The following is an 11,749-nucleotide window of genomic DNA, read 5'->3' on the forward strand; positions in this document are numbered from 1 at the left end:
GGCCTGGGCGCTGTCCCTCAGCTCTTCAGCTCAAGGCTAGCACTCTCCCACTTAAGCCACAGCGCCACTTCAGGCTTTTTTTTTCTTTTTCTGCTTATGTGGTGCTGAGGAATCGAACCCAGGGCCTCATGCATGCAAGGCAAGCACTCTATACCACTGAGCCACCTTCCCTGAGCTTTTTTGTTCAAGGCTAGTATTCTACCAATTTGAACCACAGCTTTACTTCCTTTCTGAAGTTTAATTGGAGATAAGAATCTCACAAACTTTTTTCCCCTGATGGCCTTCAACCATGATTCTCAGATCTCAGCCCCCTGAGTAGTTAAGATTACAAACATGAGTCATCAGTGCCTAGCTTTTGTGAGACTTTAATCTCCAATTAACTAGCAAAAAGCCAGAAATAGAACTCTGGCTCAAGTGCTAGAGTGAAAACCTTGAGAAGAAGAAGAAAATTTAAAAAGCTAAGGACAGTGCCCAGGCCCTGAGTTCAAGCCTCATCACACACACACACACACACACACACACACACACACACACACAAACATCATATTCTCTTAGTGACTTTTGTACCTTTTTTTGGTGTTTGTCAGCAGTTTTGACAAGCAGCTGGCTTAGTTATTCTTTATATCCTTTATTGTTACTTAAAAAGAAAGAGAGAGAAAGAGAGAGAGAGAGAGAGGAGGTGGGGCACCACCAGCACTATGAGAAAGAAGGAGGGGTGGGAAGAGGCCAGCAAAGAACTCATATTACCTGGGAATAATTCCACCATTTCTTTTTCTAGCTTCATCTCTCCGGTGACACCAGACATCAGCATTATTCCCAAAATTATCTTCCAAGCCATCTCCTTATCTTTGGTGAGCGCCTTTCTGATCATATTTACTGGCAAGAAGATTGCCAGCCCCCATCACTACAAAGTCAATTCCAACCAGGTGAGGGGGGCTAATACTTCCTCTGTCTCAGAAGTCTCTGTTCTCTAATGTTCTGTCCATTCTTCTTTAAACAGAGTGTCACCTGGACCATAATTTAAAGAGCAATCACAAACAGATCTTTGAGAAGTAAAAGGATCTTTAATGTTGAAGCCACTTGAATTAAAAAGTATTATCTCCCCTAGGACAGATGCCGGTCAGAAAGACAAGAAGATAATATGCTGATGTTGTATTGTTGAATTAGAAGAGTTCCTCTCTTCATAATTTTAATCTTTTTTTTCAAACACATCCTAAAAAGTTAAACACATAAATACATAACAAAAAATTATGTAGTGTTGGGCATGGATGGCTCACACCTATAATTATGCCTATTCAGGAGGCTGAATCTCAGTTTGAAGCCAGCCCAGCATACATACAAGCACATGCATGTGCATGCACACTCGTGCGCGCGCACACACACACATACACATCTGTAATCTTAGCTTCTCAGGAGGCTGAAATATAAGGATTGTGGTTTGAAGCTGGACCAGGCAGGCAAGTCTGTGACTCTTATCTCCAGTTAACTACTACAAAGATGAAAGTGGAGCTGTGACTCAAGTGGTAGAGTACAGTCTTGAGCAAAAATGCTCAGGGACAGAACTCAGGCCCTGAATTCAAGCCCCACAGACTACCAAATACATAAATAAAGGTATGGCATATCATATACAACACCAGGTTGCTAATTTATGTAATCAAGTTGGCCTCTTGGTCTTTGCTTTTATGTTTCTTTTTTTTTTTTTTTGGTCGGTCATGGGGCTTGAACTCTGGGCCTGGGCACTGTCCCACAGCTCTTCAGCTCAAGGCGAGCGCTCTACCACTTGAGCTACAGCGCCACTTCCGGTTTTCTAGTGGTTTATTGGAGATAGGAGTCTCAAAGTCTTTCCTGCCCGGGCTGGCTTTGAACCGCGATTCTCAGATCTCAGCCTCTTGAGTAGCTAGGATTACAGGCGTGAGCCACCGGTGCCCGGCTATGCTTTTATGTTTCTTTTGTTTGTTGTGCCAATAAGAGAGCTTGACCTCAAAACCTCATGCTTTCGTTTTGCCTTTTTGCTGAAGGCTGGCCCTCTATCACTTGAGCCACAGCTCCACTTCTGCTTTTTTTGCTTGTTAATTCAAGATAAGAGTCTCACAGAGTTTTCTGCTCAAGCTGGCTTTGAACCAGGATCCTGAGATTTCAGTCACCTGAGTAGCTAGGATTGAAAGCAAAAATCACTTATTCTGGCTTTGCTTTTATTTTTATTTTAGTCCTTGAACACAGAGTAAAAGACAGAGGCAAAGGATGTCCTAGTTGGATCTTAGAGTAGTGTAGAAGGAAGGGAGAAGAACACACTGTGGTTCTTTCTGTTAGAGTCCCAGTGCGTGTGAGATAGAGGAGAATAAGGCAAGAATCTTGTTTTGTCACCTTTAAAAAGTGCTTCCTTATGTCTGATAGCTAAGACAAAGTGCAACTTCATCTAGAAATTAAAATTTGCCATCTTTGTGTTCTTTCTAAAATTATCTCAATCTGTTATTAAAAATGATATAAATGGGGCTGAGGGTTTAGCCCAGCGGAAGGGCGCCCGCCCGGCGCGCGCAAGGCCCTGGGTTCGGTCCTCAACCCTGGAAAAAAAAAATGATATAAATGACCTTAAATCCCACTCATGGACTGGGAAGGTGGCTCAGTGGTAGAGCGCTTGCCTTGCATGCCTGAGGCCCTGGGTTCGATTCTCCAGCACCATATAAGCAAAAAAAAAAAAAAACTTAAAAAAAATCCCACTCATAAAAATAAACTGTAGGGCTGGGAATATGGCTCAGTGCTGGAATGCTTGCCTAGTATGCATGAAGCTCTGGGTTCCATTCCTCATTACCACATAAACAGAAGGAACTGGAAGTGATGTTGTGGCTCAAGTGGTACAGTGTTATCCTTGAACAAAAAAAGCTCAGGGACAGTGCCCAGGCCCTGAGTTTAAACCCCAGGACTGGCAATAAAATAAAATAAAAATAAATAAACTATATCTTTATTTCCAAATTCAAGTATTCAACAAAAAATGGGCTTGAAGGGTCTGCATTTCTTTTCAGGATTTGATAGCCATTGGCATTTGCAATGTGGCCAGTTCCTTTTTCAAATCGTGTGTGTTTACTGGTGCTCTTGCCAGGACTATTATCCAAGACAAGTCTGGAGGAAGACAACAGGTGTGTTGCAAAAGAATTTCATCTCTAATATGTATAATGAGACAGATAATTAAGTTGACTTAGGGTGTATGTTCACAGAAGTAAATAAATGGGTTTAATTCTAACTTTAATGTTATGCTTTATGGGCAGACCTTTATTTGGAAGAATGATGATTCTATACTTAACTTAATTTTTGCTTAGATTTCTGTCTTAAAAATTACTGGTTCCATGGAAGTGGTACTGTGGCTCAAGTGGTAGAGCACTCACCTTGAGCTGAAGAGCTCAGGGACAACATCCAGGCCCATAGTTCAAGCCCCATACCCAATCAAAAAATGATAGATAGATAGATAGATAGGTAGATTGATCGATCCCAAAGCATGGTAGTATACCTGTAATCTCAGCTACTTGGGAGGCAGAAGTAGGAGGATCTGGGTCTGTGGCTGTTCCAAAAAATAAAAAAAAAAATCATAAGACCTGAGAAGGGGTCAAGCATTTGTCTAGGAGAGTCTGAGAAAACTAGGACCATTCTAACTTTGCTTAAAAAATCACCTATATAAGATTCTTCAAGTAGTCTGAATGAATAAACTAAATGTTTAGTAAACTGAATGTGAGAGTCAAGGGATAGTGATAGTAACTATTCTAAAGGTCACCTAATTGTAGGCTTTGTCAGTCCAATGTTTGAGTTTTGAAGTGACTAGACAAAAATCAAAACAGGATACTCCAAGGGCATGGTGTCTTGGCTCTGTGTTGTGATGAAATGACAGAGTTATCAGGATTGAAACTCTCGCAAGCCCCGGGAATGAGTCAGGATGGGTTCCAATGGCAGAGAAATAGTGGCCAAGGTCAAAGGCAAACGCATGCCTCAGAAGCACAGTGACAAGCACAGCCACAATCAGAGGCTGATGTGTCAGGAGAATGGCCACTAGGTTTTAATGAATGAAAGATAAAAGTATCACAGTCCACAGGTGATTATAAAATGAAATGGAAAGTCAGGAAGATTAGGCAGGGTTGAGAGCAAGGGCCTGGGTGAGATTTCAGCCTGCAGTTTTATGCAGACTGAGTTTCACAGAGCATCTCCCAGGCTCGCTGGGCCTATCGTCTCCTGCCTGACAGAAAGGAGCTGCGCGGGCTGTGTTAAAAGGAAGGATTTTCTGTGCAGGCATGCAAAACTTCTGGAATCAGAACAAAGGGGTTTTATATAAGAAGAAATAGAAATGGCAATTCCAGAAATCAGTTCCATTAACTTTTTACAGCATGCTTTATTGACTCAAGTATGTACGTGTAATACCAATTTGGGGAGACAAGATATGCGCAGTTGGAAAAGGTTGAATCACAGTGCAAGGAAAATCAAGTGCAGAATGGACACAGCCAACAAAAAGAGCCATAAGTCTTGTGAGGAGGAGAATGATGGGGAAAGTGTCCCAAGATGGGGCTAAGATATGGTGCAGTACCGGGGCGTGAACTCAGGGCCTTGTGTTCTCACTTGGCTTTTTCACTCAAGGTTGGCTTTCCTACCACTTGAGCCACACTTCCACTTCCGGTGGCCAGGATATGTACAGGGGACATGTCAGATGGGAGGAGGAAGAGGACCTTCAGATCAGCCCCAGAGCTATTGCAGAAGCAGGACACTGTCCTGTGTGAAGTACTCCTGAGGAAAAATAGCCTTGCTGGCCCTACTCACTGATTTAGGGAAGAGAAAGGCCAAGCTTTGGAAACACCGCAGCATATGATGGCATGTCTAAGCTCTGAACCAGCCTGTTCCTAACATTTTAGTCATTGGGCAAAAGGCCTGACCCAAAGGCAGCCTGTGACCTGCTTTCTGCTTTGCTGTAGCAGCACATTCTCAGCAATGACACCTGTCACCTCAGTGCAAAGGCATGTCCCTTGAGATGCCAGTAAGCCCTCCCCCAAAGATACCAATAGGCCAATGCAAATCATGGGCTCAAGCAGGAATGCTGTAGGCTCTGGCCCCACACACAGAGCTTCCCAGACCCACTCTGACTTTATAACCTGCATCAGAAAAGATTGCCCAGACTCAATCAGCCTTCATCCCACAGCAAGGGGCTAGCTTCTCCAACCCCCAAGCTACAGATGTTGTGGTTGTGGTTGGTTTAATCCACTCTATATGAGAGCAGATCCCTCTTTTTCAAAGATTCTCAGGACTCCAGGAAAGAAAAGTAGAGGCTGGCTCTGAACCTCTCCCAAATGACCTGCCACAAAGGGTCATTTGATTTTTACTTCTTAGCTGGCCTGAAGTCAAACAGAGGATATGTGTCTGAATTCCACTTTGTTATTTCTCTGTCTAGAAAAAACACCATTTCCTTCCATTGGTGACAGCAAGTAACAAAACCTACTGGCTCTTCTGGCCATGGCCTCACCTGGGATTTGACAGGTCTGACCATGGCAGAGAAGAAAAGAGGAGCCCAAGGCCAGTGGCCAGTTCCAGTGTCCCTACTCCATAACGCAACTCCTCCAAGGTCTGAACATAGGCTTGTTTCCTGACCCCTTAGGAATGGATTTCTTGCCTTGTCCCTCATTCCTAGAACTGCTTTTAAAAATGAGTTATAAGCCAGGTGCTGGGGGCTAAACCCTGCAATCCTAGCTGCTCAGAAAGCTGAGATCTGGGGATCATGGTTCGAAGCTAGCCTGAACAGAACAGCCCTATGAGACTCTTATGCTCCAATTAACCACAAAAACTAGAAGTGTAACTGTGGCTCAAAGTGGTAGAGTGCTAGCCTTGAGCAAAAGAGCTCAAGAACAGCTCCCAGGCCCTGGGTTCAAGCCCTACAATAATAACACACACACACACACAAACACACAGAATTTATGAAAGAGGGAAAAGGCTACACAGGAGGCTGAGATCTGAGGATCATGGTTCAAAGCCAGCCCGGGAAGGAAAGTCCATGAAACTCATATCTCCAATAAACCACTAGAAAACTGGAAGTGGTGCTGTGGCTCAAGTGATAGAGCGCTTGCCTTGAGCTGAAGAGCTGAGGGACAGCACCCAGGCCTGGAGTTCAAGCCCCATGACTGACAAAAAAGAGAAGGGAAAATGTGTTCAAACACCAATACTGCCAAAATGAGACACATGGAAAGGGTGAGGGGGTGAATAGAGAAACAATACCAAATGGCTGATTGGACAGACTGGAGGGACTCCCTAACTTCTGGCCACTGTTTTGATTTGCGGTGACAGTTTTACTCCTATCACAGTGGGAAATGACATTGCTTTATGTTATTTTTTACTACCAGAAGCTTTAAAAGATAGAAATTTATCAATAGAGGAGATAATGAGCTCCAGACCATGTCCACAGAGCCTAGGGATTCTAAAGGGAACTGTGTTTCTCAGCCTCATTTGCCAGGTGCTGATTCCTGCATTCTGAGTGGCACTGGGCCCAGTAGTGAATGGCTAGGCTTGAATCCAGGGTTGCTGTCTGTGTGTAGCCTCAGCTCCTAGCAGACAGAATCTGAGGCAGGAAAATGGGAAGTAATCATCATTGTGTTCTTAAGGATGAAACACCCCAGAAGCCTTTAGATGGGAAGTTATGCAAGCTCCCAGCAGAAGCGTTGCTGGGCAGAATGCTTACGCATGTTTACATCAACAGAAAGGTTATACTTTTAAAGCCATTAGTAAGAAGTCAACTTAGGGACTCTCTAAAAATGTCCAAGGAGAGGCGAAACGTTCCTAGCACAAAGCTGTAGCAATAAAGATTCAATACCCAGGAAAACTTGTATATTTTCAGACCATATTCATTCAACAGATACCTGTTTTGTCCCTGCTATGTGCTTAGCCCTTTGGTAAGACCCTACAAATATCAGTTTTTACTTTAGAAATGTTCTCATGCTGATCCCAGCTCCTTTTAAGAAACAGTGACATGCTTCTCACCAAGCAGAAGGCCTCAGGTACAGACAGGGACCAATAAATTCCTGATGGTTTCTCTCCAACCGGCTCTGTCTCCTCAGTTTGCATCTCTGGTAGGCGCAGGTGTGATGCTGCTCCTTGTGGTGAAGATGGGACCCTTTTTCTACCAACTGCCCAATGTAAGTAGAACACATCAAGTAACTAAGTCAAGAAAGACCCAATGTCTGCATGGCATCTTGGTGGAGAATTGCATCCATTTTGTGCCCAGTGATTGCCCCAGCCTGTCTCTGGTTCTTTTCCTTTAAAATGACAGATGCAGGCTGAGCTCACACCTGTATTCCTAGCTACTCAGAAGATCCAAGGACCTCGGTTAAAAGTCAGCCTGTGCAGGAAAGTCTGTGAGACTCTTATCGCCAATAAACCACCAGAAAACCAGAAGTGGCGCAGTGGTTCAAGTGGTAGAGCGCTCACCTTGAGCTGAATTGCTCAGGAACAGTGCCCAGCCCCAGAGTTCAAGCCCCATGACTGACCAAAAAAACAAAACAACAACAACAACAACAAAAATATATACACACATATGTATACACATATATGTATATATATAATAATAATAAAATGACACATGCAGCTGAGCACTGGTTACTCACTCCTATAATCCTAGTTACTCAGGAGGCTGAGATCTGAGGATCATGGTTCAAGGCCAACCTGGGCATAAAAGTCTGTGAGGCTTTTATTTCCTAATAACCAGCAAAAAGCCAGATGTAGAGGTGTGGCTCAGTGGTAGAACAACAGCCTTGAGCAAGAAAGGCAAGGAAGAACATGAGGTCCTGAGTTCAAGCCTCGGTACCAGCACAAAAATAAGCTAAAATAAAAATATTAGAAGCTGGGCGCTGGTGACTCACGCCGTAAATCCAAGCAACTCAGGAGGCTAAGATCAGAAGATCACGGTTCAAAGCCAGCCCAGGCAGGAGTATCCATGAGACTCTTATCTCCAATTAACCACCAGAAAACTGGTGCCACTCTGGCTCAAGCCTTGAGCTGAAGAGCTCAGGGACAGTGCCCAGGACCAGAGTTCAAACCCCATGACCAACAAAAACAAAAATAATAGAATGCATATCATGGCAGGTTAAATAACATAATATGGGATATCCATGTTTATTTATATGTAATATATGTGTGAGTTGGGCTAAGAGTAACTGCTCAAGAAACACTACTGTTATTCTCAATCTTCATTGCTTAAACTATAAAGTAATTTTTCTAGGTAAGGACTGAGTAAGAACTCCATAGACTTCAGATGCCTGACCTCGCTTCCCAACAGGAACTTGGAAAACCACTGTGCAGTCAGGCCATCTGTTTTCCCACACTGTTTCCAGAAAGCCTGGTTTTGTCTTCTTTTGATCTCAAGCTCTACCCCTACTGCTGCCACACTGCCTCTGGGCTAGTTGGCAACACTGAGGGCAAGTGTCTGGGCATTGGATTTTAGCTCATTGCTAAGCTAGGCTGTCTCTCTATATGAATGTGCCATTTCTTTCCTCTGGGTGAGATACTACCTGACACTTAATGATGTCACATGTGCTTGTTACTGACTGTGACCAATTTGTTCTCAGTTATAATACAGATCCATGCTCAGGACCATCACTTCCTTCGCAGTTTTCTTGATGTTGGCTATAGCTCTTCTATTTTTATTTTTTGCCAGTCCGGGGGCTTGAATTCAGGGCCTGGGCACTGTCCCTGAGCTTCTTTTGCTCAAGGCTAGCATACTGCCATTTGAGCCACAGTGCCACTTCCAGCTTTTTCTGTGTATGTGGTACTGAGGAATCTAATCCAGGGCTTCATGCATGCTAGGCAAGCATTCTACCACTCAGCCACATTCCCAGCCCTTGTCCCTTAGCTTTCTTTGCTTGAGACTAGCACTCTATCACTTGAGCCATAGTTCTGCTTCTGGCTTTTGGGTGTTTAATTGGAGATAAGAGTCTCCTGGATTTTCCTGCCTGGGCTGGCTTTGAACCGTGATCCTCAGATCTCAGCCTCATGTAGCTAGGATTATAACCATTTTTTAATACAATATTTAGGGAGGTGAGACTGTTTCTTGTCTGATGTAATGACTTAGTTACATGCTGAAGTTTGTGTCTCTGAAGTTGACCTGCTTGTGTTACCCTAACCTTTCCCAAACTCCCCTTTCACCTGGCCACCATCAGGTTTCCATAGAGCTGGACTGCACGTAGTTGTAGCAGGCATCTGTGATAAACAGTCCTTGCTTTGAGCTAGCCGCGTTATGACACATTATGTTTGCAGCATTTAGTCAGCCCATTTCTGAGTGAGAAGATGTGAACACAATCTGATTAATAGAATAGTTATTGCAACAAGACAGTTCTCTGAGTCTTACACCACTGAAGACTTCTTCCTTCCTTGAAAAACAGCAGATAGTTTGTTGCAAAATTCTTCTTGAAGTCACTACTGGAACATCCTGACAAGATCTTAACTAGTTAGCAAAACATTTAAAACAAATTAATGCACAAAATACAAAACAGTACACTGTTATGCCAGCTTTTTTTTTTTTTGTTTCAGTACTGGAGTTGAACTCAGGGCCTTATGCTTGCAGGCAGGTGCTTTACTGCTGAGCCATACCTCCTGTTATTCCAATTTTGGGGGGAGTGGAAGAACATAGAGAACATCAGAACATCTGGGTGTGGTGGCTGAAGCCTATAATACTAGCTGCTCTGGAAGGTAGAGAGCAGGTGATTGCAATTTTGAGGTGAGCCTGAATATAAAAATTCTTGAGACTCCGTTTCAATTAATGTCTGGATATGGTAGCACGTGTCTGTCATCTCAAGCCATGGGGGGAAGTACAATGGCTGGGTACATTGGCACATGCCTGTCATTCCAGTGAAAAAAGGAAATACAAATAGAAGAATCATGGTCCAGAAAGTGAAATCCTATCTGGAAAATAACCAAGACAAGAGATTGGCAGAGTGACTCAAGTAGTAGAGTACTTGCTTAGCAAGTGTGAAGCCCCAAGTTCAAACCACAATACCACCAATAAAACAAACAAACCCATATGGACCATACAAAAATGCTAACAATGGTTGTCTCTTTGATGATAGAAATTTTGTCAGAGTGCATTTTTTATTTTTTACACAATGAGCACATTTATTTATTTAGTTAGTTATGTCATTCGTGGGGCCTGAACTCTGTCCCTCAGCTCTTCAGCTTAAGGCTAGCACTCTTAACACTTGAGTCACAGCGCCACTTCCAGCATTTTCTGTTTATGTGGTGCTGAGGAATTGAACCCAGGGCCTCATGCATGCAAGGCAAGCACTCTACTACTGAGCCACCTTCCCAGCCCAATGAACACATTTTTTACCCTAATACTCAGAAAGGTTTTTTTGTTTGTTTGTTTGTTTGTTTTTGGGTCCAGTCATGGGGCCTAAACTCTGGGCCTGGGCGCTGTCCCTCAGCTCTTAAGATCAATGCTAGCACTCTGCCATTTGAGCCCCAGTGCCACTTCCAGCTTTTTCTGCCTATATGGTGCTGAGGAATCAAACCCAGGGCCTCATGCATGCCAGGCAAGCACTCTACCACTGAGCTACCTTCCTAGCCCCTCTAATTAACCACCAAAAAGCCAGAAGTGGAGCTGTGGTTCAAGTAGTAAAGCACTAGCCTTGAGGAAAAGAAAAAAAAGCTCAGGGACAGCACTTACGCCCTGAATTCAAGCCCTAAAAGCAGCATGCATGCATGTGCCTGCGCACATGGACGCACACACACACATACACACACACACACACACACACACACACACACAGCAGAGCAAGTTTGGACCCAGACTTCCTGGTGCTTAGATCAGTTCTAATTTCTAGACACAATATGTAGAGGAGATGATAACTAGGGAAAAAAAGCTATTCTATTCCTAACATGTATACCACAAATGAGTGATAATTACTTTTATCACTATCTTTTAGTGACTTCTGATACTTGTTGGGATTTTAAAAAAATCTATTACTTCTAGATTTAACAGAAATTCTCTATCAGTGCAAGAATTATATGAATACGAGAAAATGTATCATAAAGTAGGTTAGATCTTAAGCCAGGCACAGTGGTACATGCCTGTTATCCCAGCAGGCAGGAGACTGAAGCAGGAAGATCTTGAGTTTTAGGCCAGCCTGCTTGTGCTCACTCTCTCTCTCTCTCTCTCTCTCTCTCTCTCTCTCTCTCCCCTTCCCTCCTCTCTCTCCCTCTCTCTCTCTTTTTCTCTCTCTCTATGTATATATATATATAATTTATTTATGTTTTTGGTCATTGTGGTGATTGAACTTGAACTCAGCGCCTTGAACTCTTTTGCTCAAGGCTAGTGCTCTACCACTTTAAACCATAGCTCCACTTCCAGCTTTTGAGTAGTTAATTGGAGATAAAGAATCTCACAGGAGGGGCTGGGAAGGTGGCTCAGAGGTAGAGTGCTTGCCTTGCATGCATGAGGCCCTGGGTTCAATTCCTCAGCATCACATAAGCAGAAAAAGCCAGAAGTGGTGCTATGGCTCAAGTGGGAGAGTGCTAGCCAAGGACAGTGCCCAGGCCCAGAGTTCAGGCCCCACAACCACCAAAAAAAAAAAAAAGAATCACAGGAACTTCTCTGTCCAGGCTGGCTTTGAACTGTGATCCTCAGATCTCAGTTTCCTAATTAGCTAGGAGTATAGGTATGAGCCACGAGCTCCCAGATGGTTTACATTTTTTAAAAAATGAAAAGAAGCCGGGCGCTGGTGGCTCACGCCTGTAATACTAG

The 11,749-nt window shown here is 43.6% G+C and overlaps 1 protein-coding gene across 1 annotated transcript in view; it reads left to right on the forward strand.

Moving 5' to 3' along the window:
• Slc26a8 (solute carrier family 26 (anion exchanger), member 8) overlaps window positions 1-11,749 on the forward strand; it is a 57,670-nt gene that overhangs the window by 31,545 nt on the left and 14,376 nt on the right. The window contains exons 9-11 of the mRNA XM_013029607.1: window positions 779-926; window positions 3,021-3,134; window positions 7,074-7,151. Of these exons, the coding sequence (XP_012885061.1) occupies window positions 779-926; window positions 3,021-3,134; window positions 7,074-7,151 (340 nt within the window). The remainder of the gene's footprint in view (window positions 1-778; window positions 927-3,020; window positions 3,135-7,073; window positions 7,152-11,749) is intronic.

Source organism: Dipodomys ordii, unplaced genomic scaffold (assembly GCF_000151885.1).
Source record: "Dipodomys ordii isolate 6190 unplaced genomic scaffold, Dord_2.0 Scaffold120, whole genome shotgun sequence".
Classification (NCBI taxonomy): domain Eukaryota; kingdom Metazoa; phylum Chordata; class Mammalia; order Rodentia; family Heteromyidae; genus Dipodomys; species Dipodomys ordii.